This window comes from Tyto alba, unplaced genomic scaffold (assembly GCF_018691265.1).
Source record: "Tyto alba isolate M040663 unplaced genomic scaffold, T.alba_DEE_v4.0 Super-Scaffold_3, whole genome shotgun sequence".
Taxonomy (NCBI): Eukaryota; Metazoa; Chordata; class Aves; order Strigiformes; family Tytonidae; genus Tyto; species Tyto alba.
This window is the reverse complement of record NW_024881304.1, coordinates 1,171,770-1,196,504: the sequence shown is the minus strand read 5'-3', so window position 1 is coordinate 1,196,504 and position 24,735 is coordinate 1,171,770. Positions and strand designations below refer to the sequence as shown.

The 24,735-nt window shown below is 35.8% G+C and overlaps 1 protein-coding gene across 15 annotated transcripts in view; it reads left to right on the top strand.

The window, feature by feature from the left end:
* DOCK3 (dedicator of cytokinesis 3) overlaps positions 1-24,735 on the top strand; it is a 221,282-nt gene that overhangs the window by 82,046 nt on the left and 114,501 nt on the right. For all 15 annotated transcript variants that reach the window (XM_042799365.1, XM_042799360.1, XM_042799358.1 and 12 more), the window contains exons 8-9: positions 6,107-6,148; positions 7,260-7,414. In XM_042799365.1, the coding sequence (XP_042655299.1) occupies positions 6,107-6,148; positions 7,260-7,414 (197 nt within the window). The remainder of the gene's footprint in view (positions 1-6,106; positions 6,149-7,259; positions 7,415-24,735) is intronic.

Genomic DNA, 24,735 nt, shown 5'->3' with positions numbered 1-24,735 from the left:
CATTGCAGTGAGTTCCAAATTCTGTCATCATTAGTCAATAGTACAGTCACATGAGTACATAGTGAAGTTAAAGTTATTTTAGAAATGTGAATTGTGCCATTAATGAACTCTAAAGCCACTAATGCATTTCACAATTAAACTGTGTTTGGATTCTTCTTTGTTAGTAGGACTATGTGACACAGTTAACTTTGTTTTGAGTCATGATGTAGCTGTAAAGGGAGAAACAGAATGTAATGGCCAGTGGAAAGTGAATGAAAACCTTTCCTGAGATGCTACTTTATTTAAAAATACAAACGAAACCCCCCCAAGCAATTACTAATACTTCTTAGCTTAGTATCTTACAAATAAAATAGTGGGTTTTCTACAAAAATGTCATTATCGTTTCACTCACTTCTAGTAAACTTTTAATTTCCTATTTTAAAATGTTCTTGGTTTTCAGCTATCAAAGATTAGGAAGTGATATGTCTGTGTCTAGGTGGGGTTTTTTGATATTCAAGAGGTACTTTCCCTAAAACAAGGGCACATTTTGTAAACAGGCTATGTAAACAGGTTGCTGGTTTGGATTATTTCCACCATATAACAGTGAATTTCATGGAAAGAACAAAAATTATTACATAAGAAATATTGAAGTACATCACTCTATAGTACTAATTTTTGATGTTTGGTCCTGATTTGTCACAGTCTGAGGAGAGTTTGATGCTATTACAGTAGTTTTCCTTCAAATACAATATAGAAATAACTCAGTACAAAATTAAATCAGTAATGACTCAGAGAATGCAAGATAAGTTGTTATCAGGTTTGCTTTATTACTCTGTGTTTCATTCTGTAGGGTTTTTTACTCTGAGTGCTTGTAGTGCAGCAAATAGCTAATATTTAATTGTCAGAGTAGTCTGATTGTCACCCATCTTAGTCCTGAAGAAAATGTCCACAGTGCAGTTTGCTGCTTAGTTTTGTGCTGGTATCAGGACATGACCATTAGTCAGTTCACACTTCACTGTTGCTTTAGATTGTAGACTCAAGAAGACACTCCTGTCTAATCACATCTAGTTTACAGTCAGAAGTCAATTTTAGGAACCAAAATAGCTGAAATCCTGTTGGTGGTTTGGTTTGGGGTTTTTTTAAACTTCAATTTGGCAGAAATTGAAGAAGACGGGATATGATGGATTGTTTTCATTTTTTTAGTACGGTTTTGTGTTTGTTTTTATTATTTAACAAAAATGCAAGTAGAGAATCCTCCTTGCTCCTGGAAAAATACTTAGTAAGTTCTCAAATGAGCAATGAGGTTTTACATTGTCAAATAAACTTGTGGGAATAGTTGTGAGAGCCCAGTTACTTTTTCATATATGCAGGATTGTAGAATGTTAAATATAACTTAGAAAACAGTCTCGTATTAGCAGAACAATGGATGAGGTAAGTAACACATTAGACTTTCCTACCTGTGACAAATGCAAGCATTTTATACAGAGTAATTAGAATTACTTTTCTTAATAAATTTTAAATTTTAAAGTTTGTGCATCCCTTTTAGCTTTCTGTTTTTTTTTTATTGCTAAGCATATTTATGACTACTATATTCATCTCTTTGTCAGAACTTTGTGATTTGAGGCCTTGTACATCCTGTTTCTCCAGATTACTCATTATGAAGCTAAATACTAGTGGCTTCAGGATGCATGGCGTTTGTCAGAAATTGTTGCTTTACTCCTGAAGGAAACTAAATTGCACTTTCCTTTTGACAATATTATGATTTTAACTAGCATGATGGAACACTTTTTTAAAATTTACATTAGTTTGGAAATTTTGGGAAAGTATGTTGTCAGAATTCTGCCACAGAGCTCAGTGCTGGAGTTACCACTATATTGAAGACGTTGTTTAGCAACAGAAGTCCATCAGAATGTCAGAAACACTTGGATAGCCCTTTTTAGTGAAAGGGCTTACAGGACACAAAGGTCTGGAGGCATTGGCAAAAATTAGAACTGTTCAAACCTGGGGACTAAATATGTTTATCTTTTCTGTAAATTTATTGATTTGAGTATGTGTCTTCAGGATGAATTTGAGAAGGCACAACTATTGGCTATGTTACTGCTAGCTCTTAGCCGTTTCTTTCAACTATCTGAAAAAAACCCCTTGAGTTTACCAGAGTTCCTAATAAATAGACAAGTTTCAAATTAATGCTGCCATCACCTCATAAGTGCTTATTCACACATAACCGGGGGGGAAGTTTATAAAGTAGTTAACAGTTCCAGGGGATTTAGAACTATATACATTTCATTTAGGATGTCTAGAGATGCCATATCAGACATGTTAGTTGATAATCATTGGAAAGATGGGTACAGTTCCAGAATACCAGTAAAGGGCAAGCATACTTTATACCTTTAAAAAAGATGATGGGGGAGGAAGAGCTAGTAATTATTCTCTCCCTGTACAAAATGCTGGAACAGGAAAAAACCATCCAATTATTTGCAACAAGGAGGTGAGTAATAGTGACTGTGAACTTGTTCAGAATAAGCAATTTTTAAAAGTTCCAATTTACTTCCAGAACATAAATGAGTCTAGTGGATAGAGAAAAAGCAGCTGATGCCATATTTAGATTTTCATAAAGATTTTAATTGTTTTTTTAATTGAAATTCTCCTAAGGTCGTTAGTTCTAGATGAAATTGCTGTAAACACAAAGCTAATTAGAAAACCCATACTCAAAAAAAATGTTGAAGAATGGTTATCAATAATTTGGTTAAATAGGAGGAGGGATGAATCAGCTTAATTTCTTGTGGTCATCCTCCATTTTGTAGTGCTTCAGGTTTCATCAATGACTGGATGATGAAATAGTGAGTATGCTTACTAAATATGCAAATACCGCAAAGTTGGAAGTGGTAGTACGTGGGAGGAAAGGATCAGAATTCCAAATAATGTATAAAAATCGAATAAAATATCTGAAAAGTATAGGATACAAGTGAGAATCATAAATGCAAGGTTTTAACTTCTGCAGTGAATTGTTGCTTCAGAAATACAGGTTGGGATGCTACAAGCTTAGGTGGATTTGTAGAAGATTTGAGTGTTACAATGGCGTCACAAGCTGAATGAATTAATCCTTTCATGCTAATGATGGGTAAGACAACAATCAGTGTGCCTAGGTTACCCTGACAAGAATTCAGTTTAAGCATCAGAAAGCACTTTGATGAAGAAAGATATATTGAAATGGATCATCTGATCCATTAAAATTTGCAGAACCTTAACAGGCAACTGACTTCTGGGAAAATAAAGGTAGAACTGATTTTTTTTTTTTTTTTTTTTTTTTTTTATAGAAGGAAGATGGATAATTTCTTAACAGTCCTATTTTTATGTCATCTTGCCAGGCTTTTCAGGTTAGAAGGGGCCTCAGGGGAGATCTAGTCAAGCTTCCTGCTCAATGAAAGGTCAATACTGAATTCATACGGGGCTGCTCAGAGCTTTGTCCAGTTGGATCTTGAAATCCTTCAAGGAGAAAGATTGGGTCCCTGCTCTAATGCTTGATTGCCTTGACAGGGTTATTTTTTAACTTGTAAAGTTGCGATGTTCCACATTGTAGTTTATGACCTCAGTCCTCCTACTGTGCAGCTCTGTAAAGAGCCTGGCTGATGATAACTTCATAGTTATTGGAAGGTTGCCATCAGGTCACCTCCAAAGCTTCTCCAGACTAAAAAAGCTGCATTCTATCCATCTCTTCTCATACAGTAGGTGTTCCAGCTCCCAGCTGCTTTGGTGGTCCTTTGCTGAATGGGGTGCAGTATTTCAGATATAGTTTACTGAATGCTGAGTAAAAAGGAGTAAATGTTATTCTTAATCTACTGGCTACATTCCCATTAATAGAAACACTAAATTGTTAAATGTCCTCGCTTCCAGAGTGCTCTCCTGACTTGTTTGGCTTGCCGTTTAGTAGGACCCTGACAGTCAGTTCCCAGCCTGTAGCATGAAAGGATTAGCCTGTCCCATGTGCAGGACTTGTATTTGTCCTTGCTGTATTTCATAAGGTTCCTTTTAATTAATTCCTCTGAATGTAGGCCTACTTCTTGAAAATGTTGACTGCTGCCACTAATTTAAGATCATCTGCGAATTTATTAGACTGCATAGGTCTCAGGATAAACCTCTGAAGAACACATGCCATCAACCACTACCTTCTGAGCCTGACAATCCAACTGTTTGTTGGGTTTTTTTTTCCAGTATAGTTAGCCCACCCACCCAGGTGTAACATCACAACTTCGGTACAAGGATGCTGTGCAAGACCGTGGGGCAGGCCTTGCTGAACTCAATATAGACAACAGCCACTGGTCTTCACTCATCTACAGATCTAGTCATTTTACCCTAGAGGGCTAGCGTGATCAAGCACGATGTGACCTTGGTAAATCCATGTTGGCTATTTTCAATCACCCTCTCATTCACGTACCCAAATATGGCTTCTAAGAGAGCACATACACTTTGGACACTTTGCCAAGGCAGAGGCAAAGGTATGTAAAATTAACTCAGTAGTTGTCTGTATTGTAGTAACATGGTCCTGAAGCCACAAAAGCAGAGTTAGAGGAATCTAGTCTTTTGGTTGTGACGAATTTAAAACCTGATTTTTAGCCACTTATTGTTACAGGTTTACCTAAATGTGTGCTGTGTAAGCAGTTGTGTTCGCTGAGGAAACTGTAGCTCTGTGGACCACCTCTCATATTTCTGTTGCTTGAGTTTGTCTCCACCTTTCTTACTCTGATTTAGAGACTACTTTTAGTCAAAAGAAGACAGGATACCTTGAGCAGCTTAAATAACTGGTCTTTTCTATGCCAGCTGATTCTGAGTGGTTGCAGGTGACAGAAAGATTAAATATGCAACTCAGACACCTAAACTTAGAGGGTTTTAACATTCAGAACACAGTGCAGTAGTTAGACAAACAATGGAGCTAGAGATCATTATTTCTTCTGCTGACAGTGTGAAAGAGGACGTTTTTATAACTGTGAACGTAAACAGATGTCAAAATATGCCATTTAACTTAATATCTTCTTGATTTAGTCTCATTATGAAGATTACTTCCTTTTGTGGTAAAAAGTCTTATTTTTTTCTGTGTGAGACAGTGGCATAGTTTGGAAAAAGTATTGCTGAATACTTTTTGTGGATTATTTTTTACTTTCACCTCTTTTGAAGTGATGAGGTTATCAATAGATTGAGCTGGTCCTTCTACAGAGTATGTGTGTTTGGTCAAGATAAGGTTGTGGGTGTGTAATAGAAGGATAGAGATGGGGCAAATGAAGAGAATATTTATTAACATGTGGTAGTGTTAATGTTAATTTTTCAGTTTAAAATGCTAATGTTAACATGAATGTGTGTGTAACAGGCATAGCAGAATCATTAATGATAGGGTTTTTAAAGCTCTCTGAAACCTTTTCAATTTAGATTAGTATTTAAATCTCCCTTTGGAGATTAAATGGGTTCACTGAGTCTTGCAGTCCATTTTCTGATTATAACATCTCCGTCTAGCATAAAAGGCTTTAAACACAGGATCATCCTCTGAGTTCCATTTCAGAGGTGTAGCTCTTTATAGTGATGATGCTTTACAGGTGTTGGCCAGCTGAATTGTAGAAGAGTCTTTAACCACTTATCAAGATTTCATTTTCTGATCAGAGCAAAAAGTTTAAATGAAGTCTGAAATCCATCCTTCTTTCTAGATGCCTGTTTTTTAACAAGCGCACCTTTTCATAGGCAACATACTGGTCGATGAGGATTAGGAGTGAGGTATCTCCCCATTTAGCAAGAGAACATATAGATTGTATATACAGTATAGGGTGATGGGCTTTTCAACAAAAAATGGTATTACAGTGTTGGAAATTCTGTCTAGCTCGTGACAGCCATTTATGTTAAGAGCTAAGGTAAATACCACCTGTAAATTCAAGTAGCTAGGCTAAGAAATGGCTTGTCTGAAAAATGCCTTTAGGAAAGCTCGTAGTCTTGTGAGTGGTGATGCACTGTAAAAAAAAGGCCATGAAAAGTTGCTAATAATCTTGAACAATCCTATTTTTAAATTGCTGTTCTAATGCGACACAAATATAAGTATTTTCTACTTTCAGAAAGGTTTAAATTTTACTATTTTGTATCTCCACAGCATTTGTCAAGTAGACACAGTGTCCAGCAGAGCACATCACAGGTAAATGTCATCTACATAGGAATTTTTGTTGTCTTTTAGTGTTTGATAATGTATGTAAAAGTATAACAGAGATTATTGGGTAAGTCCTTACCCATAGAACACTCCCTCAGAAGATCTGCAAGTAATTAGCTTACTAAGTTCCTTCTTCAACTTCCATTTTAGGCCTGTTTTCCTTAGCATTATGTTCTTAAAAGGTCAACTTCTGTAGTGATATCAAAATCCTCAGTCTGCCCATGTGAGTTTTCTTTCCACCTGCTAACACGTGGCTTAATAGGCTTCTGTTTCACATATCCCTTCTGTAGTAATCTAATCCTTTCCCGGTCATGGAATCTGGGTTTAATCTTTTCAGGAGAACTGTGCTTCCACAGGTACCTGTCTTTAAAGGATGAAGATTTATTTGGGTTTAATTTAAAATCCAGAACAAAATTAATTTTAAACTATTTTTTAAGCCAGTACAAATCTGGGTTGAAAGCTTGAAAATGTTAAGATCATCTTTGTTAGTATATACCTGTCTAAGCATTCAGAGGAGAGTAGCCTAGCAAGCTTAGGATATTCATTCAACCTGTTTATTAAGATCAGCATACAATGGATATAAGGGGAAGTGGTTGAGTCACCATCTCTAGAGATACTTAATAGCCATGTAGACGTGGCACTGAGTGACGTGGTTTAGCGGTGGACTTGGCAGTATTAGGTTTATGGTTGGACTTGATGACTTTAAAGGTCTTTTCCAGCCTAAATGATCCTATGTTTCTATATGTTCTATAAAAAAGAAAGAATGATTTTATTTCTAACTATACTCTTTTTTTCCCCCACTCCAATTTTTACTGTTGTAATTAGGTCTTGATATACTGAGTCAAAAAGTAAACCTTTCTGCTATTTGATTTTATTTGTTGCTCATGTTATAAACCATTGTTAAGATTTCTTTTTGTTATACCTGCAAGGCCTATTAGTCTGTAAACAATCTGGCATGTATTTCTATGGTAAAATATATTTGAGATTAAGCTTTTACTTGATGGAGAACAGAGAGCAGAATATCAGTTAAAATTATCAAGTTGGCCACATGTCCTTTATTTGTGAAGAACTAAAAATAATTTTCATTGTTTTTAATCAGGTGGATACAATTCGTCAGCGTCATGGGGAAGCTTGCCGTATGCCAGTGCCTCACCACTTCTTCCTCAGTTTAAAGAGCTTCACCTACAATACAATTGGAGAAGACACAGATGTCTTTTTTTCTTTGTACGATGTTCGAGAAGGCAAGCAGATCAGGTAGGACTGTATCAAATGGCTAAAAAAGCTTCCTAGAAAAGAAATCACAAACAAAGCAAATACACTGGAGAAAAACAGGTGAGCTGTTCTTTTGACACCTGAGCGGACCAAGCTGATAAATCACAAGTTGACAGCCCTGTAATGCGTACATGAGAATATCAATGATACTAATCATTCCATATGAAATTTAGTGCTTACGTATAAGCAAATCATGAAAGACAGAATAGTTGAATTTTGTTTAGGTTTCTGACTTTGCCTCCACACAATTACTGAAGGTCTTAGTGTTTAGTAGCTGCCTTCTTCAGGCTGTTTAAGTAGTACTAATAACAGCAGGGCCACACTGTATGACTGTTTTGAAAAGAGGGCTGCTGTGTGTTTGGATGCTGAATTGAGGCTCTTTAACGCTCATCCACTCCTTGCCTTACAGTCATGTTACAGTGTAGCTTGTTTTCATTACTCTGTTGCTATCAATATAAACTAAAATATTCCTATTCATCCCTGTGTCTAGGCTGGACAAATGTGCTGCTCAGTACTTTGATATAATTGGTACTAATGTTAGCAAATATGAAATGTGCTGTATTTTTCCTTTACAAGCATGTGTTTTGAAAACATCAGAATATGTAGAAGAGTATTGCAGCATATTCATTGTGTCTTGGAAATTAGGTAAGTGTAGCTTGGTCTGATCCGAAGTACAGCATGTTTGTGGGGGTGTTTTTGAGTTTTGATTAAGGCATGTCCTGACAGTTGGCACAGACCACATCTGCTGCCGCGGTCAAAACTGTCCTAGTTTTCAGCAAATTAGATTTAGATTTGTTCCAGACTGAAGATGGAGCCCCAAAATGTTCTTTCTTCTCTTTGGAAGAACATATTATGTGAATAACACTCATCCAAGAAATTTCAGGGTAGAGTGATAAGTTTTGTAGCTCTTCAGAATACATCCCACTAAAAAAGTGGTCTATATTAGGAGCTCTAATGACTTGATTGCAGCTTATAAATATGTGCCTGCCACTGTTTAGTTAGGCAATTTAAATATAATTTTGCAGGATATGGCAAGAATATCTAATCTGATACTACATCGTGTTTACTTCACCCCCATTAAGTGAGAAATGCTTGTTTTGATGTAGTTAGGAGGACATGCCTATAATTCCTCTGTTGAGAGAAGGAACAGAAAATAACTGTAAAGTGGAAAAGGTGAAAATGGCAAAACAAAAACAAAAAATACGCACAATTAATTAATTCATACCACAAAACAGTAAAATACCAAATTATTTAGATGAGGAAAGCTGCAGGGAAGAGGAAGTGACAAGCTGCTGTCATGACTGTAGAAGGCCTCAGAAATTGCTTCAAAAGGAGATGCAGTTTGCATGGAATGTAAATGTTAAGTGAGAAAGCCTTTAGAAGGGATTTTGCTAGTGATAAAAAAAAATAATAGTTATAATGAGAAAAAGTACAAAGAGTGGTTCAGGCATATTTAAATTTATATAATAATGCTTTGATGTTCAAACAGTTGTTATTAGTTCTTCGTATTATGCATCAGTGATGCTGCAGTGAAAACAGCATAATTTTTACATTTTCTTACATCTCAGAAAGCAGTGGGGAAGAAGTGTGTGATGAGGCTGAGCTCTGTTTTAGGAAAGAAATTTAAAAGCAGAAAACAGACAAAAACACTGCTACAAATTTAGAATTATGTTTTTATATCTACTTTAAAAGATTAAGTTTATTTCCTCTTCTATATGCCTGAGGAAATAGTGCATTAAGGTGAAGAAAACAAGCAAAGTTTCTGCATGCAGCGTTCTAAATGGAAAGGACAAATTGGCTTTTCTGAAATGGTTTTGAGGTTGATGAATTTCTTACCCAAACAGGTCACACTGGAGGTTGACTGACTTTCAATATTAGTGCTTTGGACATATAGTAGATTACAAAACTCACTGAACCTGTTGGTTGCAATAGTTATTTCCCAGTTAAGTGAAGAATCGGTGGAAGTTCTAGTGTTTTTTGAGAGCTGAAGTAATAGCAGTACCAATTATGCATTAGCAATTAGAAGGTTGGAGCAGCAGTTAAAATACAGTTTGAGATGTATTCCCAGGTTCCGAATACAAATATGGTACTGTGCTGTATTTGTATGGTTTGTACTGTCTACAAATGAGAAGCTGACAAAAGATAACTGGGGAGATATGGATGGCAAGAGTAACAGTGCTGCTATCAGAGGGGTAAGACCTAGAGGTAAGAAAAAAAGGGAAAAAGTGACTTTATAATTCTGTCAGAGTAAAAATTAAAAGAAATACTTGTAAGTAAATAGAACTGAATTGATGAATGTCTACCTCAACAACTTCTTTCAGCCCACAACACAGCCGACCTGTCAATCTGAGGATGAGGTAATGGCTCAGATCAAAAGGGATGAAAGTCTATCTGTATGTTTTAAAGTATTTGTGATTTTTTGTTGCTAAAATGGTCCCTTATTTTTACATACATTAGTCTGGCAACAAAGTCTTTGTTACTAAACTTTAATACCTCAGGTTTTTTGCCATGTGGAAGTTAGCAGAAAACAATGAGAAAATTGATCTACTTTTGATTACAGCCAATGGGGAAGTACAGCCCCATAGTGAGAAGCACTTTGGGATGAATGGTCATGAAATAATAGAGTTGATAGTAACTAGAAAAGGGAAGAAGAAAAACATTAGCATAAAGATGTTGAACTTCAATAAGGCAGGTGTTAGTAAACATCAAAAAAAGATAGGTAAACTGACACGGAGGAAAGAAATTTGAGAGTTGTCGGTTTCTGAACAATGCTATTGAGGAGCACAAAAGCAAATTGTTTCAGTATGAGGGAAAGATTGAATATATGGAAACAACAGAAAGTCTGTATCATGTATTCTTTGGTGAAATGGGGTCTGGAATTAAAAACAGAAAAGGAGAAACAAATGAAATTGCCCAAAAGGGAATGGGACTAGACAAACTTGTAGAAAAAAATGCAAGTAACAAAAGACATCAAGGACAAAGAAAGAATAATGCTAATAAAGCTTTAGCACCAAAAAATTTTTTTTACAAAATCAAGAAATAACTGAACAGATTAAAGGGGACATTAAGCTATCAGCAGATATTACCAGTGTTGCTGAGTATTTAATAGCTGTTTTGCCTCAATCTCCCTCAGAAGGTCAACTGCAATTGGATGACAAATGCAAAAAGTTCTGGAACAAATAAACTATTTATTAGCACTTAGAAGATAACAAGATGAAAAGTAAAAGTCAAAATAGATTTGTCAAGTACAAGTCACATCAGAGCCAACTAATTTTGTTCTATTATATGGGAATATGCCTCATGCCTCAACAGAAAAGAAGCATTAAACTTGTTATGGTAAATCAGGGAGATACAGACCAGACGAAACTACTGTAAAGGGGCTGGAAAACTGGTGGAGAAACTGATCTGGAGTGTTATCTGTGCTGGAAGGATGCAATGAATAAGATTTTGACTTAAGAAAAAAAAAAACAAACCACAGCAAACAAACAACATTTTGACAGCATTATTCTGATGGGCAGAAATAAACTAAATTCAGTAAATCTGACGTTTAGCTACCTTTACAATAGCTCTTTTTTTACTAATAAATGCATAAATTATTCATGACTTCAAAAATGACACATTCAAAAGCATGATATCAATTCCTTTTCTGAAAATAAACTTGAAGATTCCGCTACGTGTGGAAGAGCATAAATACATTTCAGTATGACTTTTTTCCTTTAGAAAGTTTATGTCCAAATATGTAAAGGTTTTTTATTCTGTCTGCATCTTAGACCAGAATAGATGTTTCTAGCACTATTTTAACAGCTACTCTATTTTACTCCCCTGGGATTTAAAAGTTTCTTGTCATCTAGAAATATCTGTAATTATGGAGAGTGAATAGAACAAAAAAGAAAATCTGATGGGATGAAATTTGAAAAACTGGGGCCTAGTCGGTAATTATGCATGGAAAATAGTGTCATGCATGTTACTGCTTGTAACTCCTCCATCTGCCTCCTTACTGTGTCTGTACCATGACTGAAAATTTTGGAAGATGTGATAAGTATCCATGGTAGTGTTGATAGCTTTGATGGAGGAAGTCCATGTGTACATTTCTCATGTAGAATATACTCAAGACCTTTTTGTTGTGACACCAGATTTCCTCTACAGCGTCTGTAGGCAGCACACGTTTGCTGATGATTTCCTCTCTTTAATACGTTGCATTATGAGAAGGCCTCACAGTCTTTCAGCTGATCTATTCAATCAGAATGCACCACTACCTGGGTTTTTTTAATTTGTTCGTTCTTTCTTTCTGCATAGTATCTTTTCTTGCTCCCATGTTGTCTTAATATTGCATTCTATGGAGTACAAGGATGGTCCATTTTGACATGCTAAGACAGGATTAGAAAAGTTGAAGTCTCAGCTGGAGTTGAATGTAGAGAGGGAGAGAAAGATAAACGTGCACACGTGGCTGCTATAGGTACATGGGCAGCAAATGGAAGACAAAGGAAAACATGTCCCATATGTTCATCAGGGCAGTATGTGACGTGACATGAGGAAGAGGTAACTACAACCAGTGACTGTTTTAAGTAATTAATAATCTCAGTTTAAACAATTGTAGTAGCAACAGGTGGCTGTACATATTTTTAGATGTAAATTTACAGTGGAGATTGGAGGCTAAGTACATTTACAGTGACATGGTAATGAAACTTAAGATTTTGTGTCATTGATGCTTTTTTGTAGTATGTGCACAAAGACAGACGTTGAAAGTACATTCTTTGGTTTGCATTGTGCAGTACTCAAAAGTTAGTTGCTCCTGATTTACTGCTCTTGTGCCATCTGCCTTATAATCAGTTCTTCACTTACATACTCTTCACATCATACTTCACTTCACATACTCTTCAGGGAACACCATACTGTACATTATATTTATCTCCTTGATGCTTATATGACTCTTTTTCTATTATTAATATTTATTACTCCATTCTGTCTAATTCAAAAATCTGTGTAACTATTTTTGCAGTGTTTTCATGGTATTTTCTTTATTTTGGTTTTGGAAACAAAACCAGAGGAATTCCTTAGTAATTTTTCAGAATATTGCATTCTTCAATTCATGTATAACAAGGTTAGCCAGAAGTGATCACGTAAAAAAAATTAATAAAGTATGTATGGATAGGTAGATGTTACTCTGTTTAAGAACTGCTTTCTCTTTTACTCTGTGCCATTGTAGTGTTTCTCTGTATGATGCTCCCAACACATCTTGTTAAGAGATTGATACAATTATATTCTGAGAAATACTAAATGTAGAGTATATCTAAAAAGGCTATAATATAGACATGCAACGTAGAGCTAGAAAGTTCATGCAGATGTACTCTGGAGATCTTACTCAAGGAAACAGGAAGGATGAGAATTACAGCAATACGCTCTTCCCCACATTATCTTGTAGTGCCCCAGGAAACAATTGTGAAAGCTTACTTAACATAAAAGTTAGCCCTCCTCCTCCTCACTGCCCCCCAAAGAAAAAGATGCAATGCAGTAGAGAAAAAGATGTTACTTTTTTATTCTGTGGTTTTCCCTTGGGGAGATAGCAGAGAAGAGGAAAGAAGAGATAGCAACTGTCCTAACTAAAGATATTTCTGTCAGAAATTGATTCCAGTCTACCAATAGAAGGGTGGAAGCCAACTGAGATGTTGGCATAGGCATGAGGAGTACTTAGCGTGATCTTCATGGTGCATTCTGTGGATCTGTATTATTGTAATTTTTCTTAGTACTGCATATTGTTTTAAGTAAGCATCTTATCCATAAATTCTATCTAGGTAAGAATGATTGTTAGATATCAGAATCCAAACTTGTTTTACCCAGAAGAGTGACAGATATGTAAAACTTAGTACTGCAACATTTTTAGTGGCTGTCTGATTCCTCAGCACTTTGTTAGAAGGGTGTGCAGGAGGAAGAGTATTCATCCAGAGAAACTATGCAAACAGGTAATTGGGAGGAAAAGAAATGTCTTCCACTGGAAGAAGAAAGATTTATGGCATATGTAGTATGGTAGTGGTGAGTAAGTCTACACTCAAAAGGTCACTACAGAATTTGCATTATATCCAACTCCCTATATTATCACATAAAAAGGCAAGTTTAGACTTGTCAGTTTTTCCTGCACATTTTTTTGCTATTATGAATCCTGAAATAATCAAGAAGTCTTCAAAGCCTCTATTGTTATCTGACTTGGTATACACGAATTCTTCTGAAGAGTAAGAGTTTGGATTCAGATGTCTATGGCTGAACTGGAATCCTGTCTGTATCGCTGTCCAGCAAAACTGAGTTTGTTCTAAGAAGTGTGTTTATATTAAATAAGAATGATTAACTAACATCACAGAAGGCAAAAATTTTCACTGATCCATGTAATTATTTTCTAGCTGCTAATTTTTTTCAGTGCTGTAGAGAAAGCAAAGCAAGATGGGTGTATCTTCTACTGAAATGCAATTGGAAGGATGCTTATCAAATAAGCCTTTTGGTTTGTTTGTTTTTTCTTTTTTTAAATCATATAATTGACATATGAGGCCTATCAATAACAGAAAGATAAGAAAAAGGATTAAAGGATATAAAACTGGAAAAAAAAATAGGTGGTTGTTCAGTATTGGTAAGGACTACTGTCTGTTCCATGTGTGGAGGGTACATATAGATGAATTGTGTAGATCTTGTGTGCTGTGGGTTTCAATATGATTTTGTTTGCCTCGACAACATAAAACACTCAGCTTTGAGGGAATTTATAAATGCTGTCAGTTCAAGGTGGGAAAAAGAGTTAAGCAGAGAAATAAATGCGCCTGTAAGTGTAGAACCACGTATTTCTTCTGCTTAAGTACTTCCCAGTTCGACTCTTAAGACTCTTAATGCATGGGAAGTTTCTGGGGATCATAGATGATGGTCAGATTTAAAGGCCATATATAAATCTGTATAAATCTATACTGATGTCCTGTTTCTCATACAGTACAATGAAATGAGAGGGAATAAGCTGCAAGGTTACTGACCTTGAAAGCTATGACTAATTCTCATGTATGCAAATTCCTGTACTTTTTCTGGAGGGTTCTCATTTCCATAAAGCCCCTCTGAGTGCACTAGTACAGAGCACAGTATTCTACCCACTGAGCTTTTTTTGTATTTCCTTTTTTGTTTGTTTTTTGTTTTTTTTTTTTTTTAAATTCTGTTTCTCCAGGACCTAATCAAATACTTATCTAAGCTTTTCACCTTTCAACGTTTTCTTTTGCTTCTCTCAACCATTCCTTTAATTGCCTTTTGCAGGCATCCCTCCTTCAATAATTTGCTGTTAAGTTAAATTTATTATTTTTCTTCACATTTTTAGTCTTTGTTGTCAGTATAAGAGAAACATTCAGATGGAATTAGTAGATTTTTTTTTTCCCTTTGATTATCATTTAAAATAATTTTAGTTGGAAAATAAGGTACTCAGATTTTTTAAGGGGGAAGAGAAAGGAAAAAAGGGGTAATGGAATTAAAATCATTCATGAGAATCAGTTTGTGGGAGTGTGAAGCACTGCAATAGGAGAAATGAAGGAAGGGCACGGTAACAGTGCAGTAATAATTTGGGTGGTTATTAACTTGGGCTGATTAGCATTTCACACCTTTGGTTTTTTTACTCTTCACTAAATTGTGCCTTTGGGCTTTATCTAAATGACATTATGCTGTATAACTGTAACCTTCTACAATGAGCACATAGCATACATTTTTTTTCTTATTACTTAAGTGATAAATGAAGATGTGACTGGAGATAGCATGCTCAGACTTTCAGCAATGGGGCAAGGTGTGATTTGCTACCAAGAGATGTTTGCTGTAATGTAAGATGCCTGTCCAAAGTTTTGTATTGAAATACTGTGTATTACCAGAGTACATTTCATTCTTTTACATTATAAGATGATGTCCTGGTACGCATCATAAGCCTAAATCATTTGCACTCCAATGTAAGGAAAGACAGCAAATGTTCATACAAAACAAACAAACAAAAAAAAAACAACAACAAAAAAAAAAATCAGAAGGTATGGAATAATAAAAAAAATAACAAAATACCTATAAGCCAAACATCTGCCTCAGCCCCTCCCTCACCCTCTTTAAAACAAACAAATAAACCTAAAGGTATATATAAAGGTGTATATTAACATAAATGGTGTGTGGTCTGTGTTATATAGTAGACAAGAATGAATTATTTTAATGATCCCATCTGCTCTTAAAATTAATCTGTTAGCTAGAAGTCTTTTATACTAGATTATGAGCTGGTAGTTTCCTAGCAGCATCATGATGGAGGCTGATCTTGACTAAAGATTGCAATTAGGAAAAGATATGTTGGCAGAATATTTTCCCCCAAAGATTTTACCTTAGAATTCCAAATTTCACACTGTTCTTCTTCACCTGGGACAATGACACAGGGGGGAGCAGCATGTGTCTGCTCTGAAGCAAGACTTTATCCTTCAATAGTTAATTTGTAACTTCTTATAGCTTTTCTAGTACAAATCGACATTTATTGGTAAGTTGCATTACAAAGTCCTTGTTCCTTTAAAAAAAAAATTAAAAATCTTCCAAAGTTCATGAAAGAGCTTCATTGCCACATTCTTTTCTCTTGATGCCTTGGTTCTTACCTCAGAGAGGCAAGTGGAGGTACTAACAAGGTTAACATCTAACCCTTTATAAAACATCTCATTGTGTTTTGTTGAGATGCCTTTTCACATTCTTTTCTTTCTCACTGAAGGATAAAATTGTAATCCATTCTTTCTCGGCAGATGGCTAGGTAAAACACGTGCAGAAATGTGAGAAAACGGAGACCTGCAGTGATTTTAAAATACTAGAAATGTAGAAGCATAGCTTCTACCCAGCTGCCAATTTTCAATACAGTGCTAGGAATTTGGTAATTTTGAAGCATCTATTTCTGTGTTAAAATTGAAAAGTAATAGGCAAAATGAAAGAAAACACAACCTTGCTCTTTAATGCTATTGCTAATAGGTGATATGGAGAGATGGTTTTCATGGAAATGTTCTGAATTTGTGGGTGGATGTTGAAGAACATGTGAGTAGTACAGTCTGTCTCTCTTCTTCTGTCTTTAGAATTTAGCACCATTGACAAAGCAGCTCTCAGAAGCGAAATAAGACTTGGAAACATAATCATGGACCAAAAAAATGGTTTTAATCTATGTCATGATAGTTGGATTTAGCTATTCTAAAGTCATCTAACCTAAAATCATCTGCCCCTTTTTTCAAGGCTGAATTAATACTGCTCTACAGTTGTGTATGGGTGGTAACTACAGAAGTAATGTAAATAATGATTTCCCATTTGTAACTCATCTCATGATTTTGAGATACTTTCCAACCAAATTCTTTTACCTGATAAAATATAGTAGACAAATAAGATATTAAAGGTGTAAAAATATTAGAGAGCAACATGATCATTATTCTAAATGTATGGTGACCTTGGCCTCGTAAACAGATTAACTTCCACTGCACGATCAAACTGGTTTTGGTTGACCAGTGCGTGCATGTGTTAGAAAAGGAAGAGTTTTCTCAAGCCACTACTCTCCTGTACAGTTTTGTCCTATTGGTATTTCTAAACTTCCATTACTTCTCATATGTGTTATTGAAGCAGCTCACAGTTGTGCCTTTTGGGACGGGGGGGTTGTAAAAAGAAAATGTTTGTGACAGTGTTTAGATAGAGTGGAATAAAATTCACCACTTTGAAGCACTGGATTCAGAAATGATGAATTCATAGGGGAATTGATTTTCACTTTTTCTATATTAGGAGTTTTCTCTGACACAGTATTCCTCATTCAGATGTTAGAATATAAATCTGTATATCAAGTTGCTGAAGGTAACCTTGACAAATTTGACAGGAATCCTTCATCTCTTTGTGTATTTATTGATGACAGTTAGTTCCATGGTTCTCATCATCATTTAGTCATATTTTCTTGACTTTTAAACTGTCAATAGGAATTTATATCAGCTTCTCAGAAATGTTAGCAAGAACAGTGTAGCTAAAATTACATCACGTTTACACATGTCTTCTTGAATAATTTTCTTGTAACACTTCCTAATGTAGACAATTGTCATCATCTGAAACTTTAATTTTAAACACTAAGCAAACTTCTGAAAAAACAACACCAACTTCTTTGCAAGTTCTATCTGAATAGGGTATTGAGTCCTCTCAAAGCTCTCATATGCAGGATCAGCATGATGAATGGGAAAACACCTGTACAGCTCAACTCTACATGCTCCAAACCAGAGTTGTAGAAACTGTATGCATTCTAGAAATCAGATGCTGCTTGGGTAGAGAGAAGCTTAGCTGCTGAGAATGGCAGAGGGGTTAGAGAGGTACAGACAGGTCAGGAATAAATAGGCAGATAGGCATTAGTAGGGTCAGAAGAAGGGAAGACAGGATCACTGGCTAGATGAATATGGGTGAAGTGGAATAGCTGAAAAAAAAATATATATAGATTTTTCCACATAAACTAACTTAAAAGCTGTGGCAAAAAAGGCTGACTGCATTCTCTCCCTATGGGAAGTGATGTTAAGACCCTTCTTTCTACATTGCTTCTCTCTTTAGGTAATAGCTCTGGGAGTGCTGTGACAATGTGTGTGTATTTATCTCCTGTTAATTGCTTTAAAATATTATAATGTTCCACTATTGCCAGTAGTTATGTTAGGCAGCAGAAAATTATATTTTACTTTTATTGTGCTATTACATACTAAACTTTCTATTTGTTGTGTTTTTAATAGTAGCCTGGTCATAGATATTTTAAAATAGAAAAGTTATCTCATTCACCGTCAGCATAATGATTTGTCTACTAGGAAAAAAATAACTTTATGTCATTCAGAATTCTTCCTTTAATATTCAGAGAATTTTCCTAGGGATTAGGTTTACCAACTAATGAGGTTTTTCTTCTGCTTAGTCATGAGAAAAAAATCCATCTTTCTAAATTTACCTCTTTTCTAGCAATCTAATCTGTTGGGATATCTAATCCTCCATCAGTTCCTTTTATACTTTGGTTTATTGTGTTCTTGGTATTTCAAGGAAAGTATTTTTCTGGTTTTTGTGCAATGGATAATGCATAGCAATAGTAACAAGGAGGATCTCAGTTCCTGACCTTGATCAAGATGAACTTCCCGAAAAACATCATCCAGTAAGCAAACGTTAAGGAATGTTGCTGTCCACAGCAATGGCCCTTGTTCTGGTCACTCTAGTTAATATGGAAAATACGTGGGTCTCTGGAGCCTACTGCGCACATATGGCAGGGGCCTTTCTGGTATAATATATAACATTTAGAAAGTAAAAGTATGGTCATCACTGGAGACAGTTATATGGAGTATTTTTATAAGGTGGGGTTTTTGTGTGTGTAGATTATTTTAAAAGGGTGAAGGAGGAATAACACCTTTTCATTTTCTCTACCAGTTGCTTCAGCTGACTTTCATTCCCTAGATCTCTCTCCCAAATCCGCATTTGCTTGGTTTTCCTATTTATCCCCTTTCCTTTTAATATTATATATGTTAAAAAAAGTGTTACTATCTGGATTTGTATATGAAAGTTGCTGTGGAAAGGTAAGTGGTGTTACTAGCGATGTTAATTTTTTCCTGTAAAATTACTAATATGAAGCTATTATAAAACAGGAGCTTTTACAAAAGTCAATCTTATATCTCTCACCACCACCACCTCTTTTGCAAAAATTTTTTTTTCGGCTTGAGGATCAAATATGACAGTCAGTAGCCAAAGATATAGATTTTTCTACAGGGGTGTTTTGATTTTCTTAGTCGTTAACAGAAAGAAACCAGTTAGTTGCAGGTATTCAAAATTGTTCTTCTCTTTTCCTGCTCAGAAAGAATAAAAATGTATCATGAACACATGCAACTAGAAGAGATTTTGCTGTCTCAACTGGCAGGATGCAAATACACTTTTTTAAAATGTTTAGGTGAACTACATAACTCAGAAAGCAATTACAAGTAATTTCCTGTCTGTAGGAAGGCCCAGTATAATGAATACTGCTCTTCATACTTGAACTCTTTCTGTTGCAAAATTCACTGTCAAAACCCAGTTCTGTGTCTCTGACTGAAATTATAATGTGCAAAGCCAAATAACAGTGATATGCGGTTTGTAGAGCAAGAATTAAATGAGACAACTGCTGTATTAGAACTCAGAACCATTAGCTTCTCCCAGGTTAGATATGGTTATGAAATGCTTATTCTATAAAGTACACGTGTAATCCAAAATTAGAAGTCTTCCCTACAGTTATGGTCGAAGCATTTCATGCATGCCACCTGGCAGGGTCAGTCTGGCTTTCTCTTCATCACTTAAAATCACAGTCACTGTCAGGGACTAAGGAATCACACTAAAGCCTCTTTTTTGGGAAGTTGATACTTTTGCTAGCTAATGGAGAGGATACCTTTCAGGAACACGCATATGTACTTTTCATGATGTAAATAACAAAAAAATATTAATGGCAGTGTCATATGTTCAAGTGTGGCAGACCCCTGAGAACCCATGGAGAATGTAATTGGTGCTTAGCTACATTTCTCCTGCAAGCTTTAATAATGTTTTTAACATTGTGGTTGTTTTTCCTTGAATGTGGTAGAGAGAGATGACAGGTAGTTATTTTCACTATTTTCTGTTTCTATGGAAACCCAGTGTTTGCAGTAACAGTCTTACTGTAAGCTCTGTAATCTTCCCCTGGGGCTTCTATCCAATAGGGTAACTTAATAATTCATGAGCATTAAGCCTAAATTTGCTGGGAAGCAAACTGTGTTGCTTGGAGCTGTTTTCTCAGAGGCAGATTAATTTCCCTCACAGATTTGGTGTTCTTTTCTCTAAGATGTCTTTATAAAATACACTCCATAACCAAAGCAGAATACTTTTCTTCACTTCTTTTTGAAACTGGCGTTATTGCAGATCTGCTGGATAAGGCAGCTCATGAAAGAATTCCCCTCCCTCCCCCCAAAAAGAAAAGGGGAAAAAAACCAAACACACACCATGAGCACTTGCCTGAAAAGGAAGATTTTAAATCGTCCATGAATCATTGTTCAGACAATATTAAAAGGTCAGCAGAGGTGATCTTTCTGTCTCAGGGCTTCGGGAGTGAGTGCTATCAATGATGGATTGCTCCAATACTTCTGTGCCATGGGATCTAGTATATGCTTTGATTTACATTATAAATGGAAATTCCATTCTTCACAGACATGGTGTCATTCTGTACATATGCTTTGACTTTCACAGTTGAACTGAAGACTCGTTTTGTGGAGCTCTGGGAGATTTTAATATTAGGTCAGTCTTAAAGCAGCTGTGAGGACTTAGATTTTTCTTCCAAGAGATTAAGCAAAAACTAGCAACTCCTAAAAGGTAAACTTGCTTAACAGAAAATAAACTTGATAAAGCTTATTACAGAGGATACTCTGAAATGGACTGCAAACAAATTGCTTAATCATCTCAAGAGTTCTGCCTACAATGCTCTACAATGGCAATATACAGAGATGCATTCTGAAATATGTTCACAAAAAGGAAACTTTGTTAAAGGTATTTGTGATCTTTCCACAAGTCAGGATTTACAAGGGACTTCAGTTGTTAGGAGAAGCCAAAATGATTTACTGTTTTTTCATAACTTTATTTTCCATTTCTTCATGTACTTATGTAGGTGTAATGAACAGTTGCACTTCCATAGAAAGCCTTTCTCTTGCTGTTTAAATCATCCTTCAAGAGAAAAATCAAGCCAGTATTTATGACAGTGGGAAATGACTGAAATGTTGATATACACACATGCCTTCTTCATAAATATGAGACCATCTGGTTGAAATAAAAGTTCAGAAGTCCTGACGTGAAGCTTGTTTACTTTTTAGAATTTCTACAGGATGTTCTCAAAAGCATCAGCGTATGATGCTGTCCTGCAGTGACCATTTTGATCACTGAGCGTAATGTTTTTGCAGTTGACAAACATGAGAAAGATTTTGACAAATTTGGCAAATGGAATGAAAATAAAATTCTGTGTTTTCCCTGAGATTATGTAAAGTTATACAAACAAATACGAGAATCCTTGTGTTGCTATTGTTAACTATATTGCAGGATGCAGCATAAATGGAAAGCCAGGGCCATACAGCCAGGGTTTTTTCTTCGGCCACCACATAGGCAATTGGAGAACAATAATTGCTTTCCTGGAAAACTAGCTAATGCTGCTGCATTGGGGCTTTAGATAACTTCGTCTGTGTTGGTTCAGTGTACTTCCTCTCTGATACAGAAAACAGTTTCCCCAGTTAATTCATGCAAATATTAGCTTGTGGAAACTGTAAGACTGTAGTTCAATTATCTCCCTCTTCTGCCACCCTCAAACCCCGGGAATCATTTTCATGCTGTTTCTCTGCTAATTTACAAATGTTTTGAAACAAGCACCGTTTTGGTGGTTTTTTGGTTTTTTTTGGTTGTTTTTTTTCAGCTTTAAGAAAATATGTTAGTCATGTACCAGTAATCTCTAACATAATTCCATTCACTTGGTCAGCATATTGTCCTTGTACACACAGTGGTAGAAAGAACACAGTATCTTGTGGCATTGGCAAGCCTGAAATGTGGTGTGCACATCAGAACAGCAATAGTTTGAAGGCAAATGTTGGCAAGGTTTCTGTTGTGGTAGAGAATGACTGGCTCATCCTGGGGTCTATCCTGGTTGACCTGGGCTTGCAGTGCATGGAGTTTATTCTCAAGATTTATCTGGGACAAAAAATGATACTTCTACAGTAATGTCTTAAAATGTTTATGATAGTCATATGCCAACTCAAATTTTATTCTAGTATTATTGTCAAGCATATTAGTATTCATTAAAAGAGACTAGGAGAGATGATTATTTTTGTGAGAAATTAAATAATATCATGCTTCTTACCATTTTGTAAGTGGTAGGACTGAGTATGGTGAAAGGAGGTAAACTGCTGGCTAGGCAGGTCTCTATGTAGCTTATTCCTTCTAGCTTCTGTGACAGCACTTTGAGACTTCTGTTCCTGAATTTTTATTTTTTTATTCAGGTAGGGATTTACATGATGCTAAAGGAGTGAGAAAGGAACCTAGGGAGACACTGGAAGAAGATCAAGGACTAAAATACAAGTTGTTATATGACCTTCTCCACTACCATATGACCCTTTTCATTATGCAGTGGTACATAGGTCATGGCACCAATATATATTTTAAAAATAACCTTTATTCTTAGAAGGGAGCAGTCAAACACTAGCTTCTGAAGACCCAGTTAAATAAAGCTTTTGAGAAAAGACTGAGATGTTTGTAAAAATGTTGGGGTTTTTCAGTGTTTCCCCAGTTCTTCTCTGGAATTAAGAAGCACTGAGAAAAATGTGAAAAATGAGGAACAGATTTAAACATTTTCCCTAATGGGAGAGGGTGAAGGAGGCATTTGTTTCTGGGACAAACAACTACCAAACCATTGTTTAAGGCATAGGAAAGGTACAAGATGTAAGGTTTCTTCTTAAGGGGCTTGATGCCCTAACATTTCACAGTCTCTGCTTCAGAAGACCAATCTCTTATACATTGTTAAAGACTTTTTTAAAAAAAGCTGTGTTCTTTATCATCAGTTTCTACAGAAAAGTCATCTGCAATGTCTCTACAGAGTATTGTTGCTTTGGCACTATGCGTTTATTAATGCTGTACCTACATTCATAAATTGATACACAGTCAGGATTTTTGCCTTACAACCCCACACTAATTAAACCCACCAATGAGTTAATACAAGGGAGCTCACTAATCCATTCCAAGCTCTTTGCCAGGCCTTTTGTTGTCATCCTCACATGTTACGCAAAAAAAGCCCCATAAGCAAACCCCCTCAACAACAAAAACTTCCCACAGGCATAATGCCACTCCTGCTCACCCAACAGTAAATTTTGTCCCTGTTTGCCCCTTCCTTCATTCTGAAAATGTAACGTCCCAGACCATTGATTGCTTCCTTCCTTTTTGCAGAAACAGATGCTGGTTCAGTATGGTCCTGTTTTTCAGACAGTCAAAGGAAGCCAAGAAGTGAGACACTACACTTCTTTCATTTTTCTTCTTTTCAAGTAAAAGAACAAGAAGCTATTTGACTTTGCTTATCAGAGCAATGTTTCTTATATTTGAGTAGCTTTAGCAGTTACTAATCATGCGAGTGACTGTAAAACCTGACTTATTGCTGCACAAGAGGTGGTTTCACTGTGATGTGAGTTAGCACAGGAGGCAATCTTGCAGTTAGAATAATTCAAGATTGCTTATAGCACGTAGGAGCAAGAGGAATAAATAAGCTTTTGTTTAAGATATTGCTACTGGTATGGCATGTCTTAGGTCTGACCTCAACGAGATAAAAATGTTAATTCTTTTCTCTGTTTCAGTGCATTTTATATCTCTGATTTTATGCAATAGAGAACTGGTTTTGGTGTATTTTCAGAATAGCCGAAAATGAATTTTTTTATTTTTTTGACAGTAGGTTGATGAAGCAGTCATTGCATCAAATACTTAGTTCATCCCCATATTTAATTTTCAGCACTCATATGGCAGTTACAACTACTGGGTTATTTAATTGTCTTTAGGATGTATTTGAGGGCTTTTTTAACAGAATAGCATGTATCTGTTTTCTGCAAGCAATTAGATTATATTCAATTATAATAAAAATACTGCTTAATGCATGCAAACACAGGCAATTATTTGCATATGGAGTTTACTCAGATTTGATGTTTTGGTCTTACTAAACTGGACTTGAATGTTATCTAAATCGTATGCACACTCTTGTCTTTGTGCAGAAGATAAGCTTGAGGAATAGATGCACTGAAGGCTGAACTCTTTCAAAGGAAGCAACTCCCAAAATAAGAAATAAAGTGACTGAATTCCCATTAAGTTTCTTGACCCAAATGTGTGTATCTTTATCTAAAAAATGAGGTATAATTATAGCTGAAGGCAGTAAATCTTCAGATCAATGGTAACACGGTTATTCTTCCAGGTTTGACATAGAAATAAATTTACAGTTGTAAAATGGGGAGCATCTGAGTAACTAGTTCATAATATGGGTTGACAGTGTAAAAAGGTTCAAGTTTCATTCCAGGATATACTAACAGTATCAGCATTAGTGAGTCCTTAGTAGAACATTTAGACCAGTTTCTGTAAACAGTTGAAACTTGAACAGTAATACCAAAGATTAGAGAAATTCTGGAGTTGAGAAACAAAACTGAGTTTAGGAGAAATGACCTGCAAGGAAAGGTGAAATAAATTGAAGTGGCTTAGTCTCTTAAGATTGCCTATTAGCGATGTCTTTTCATCCTCCTTGTCCTGTCGGTGGATCT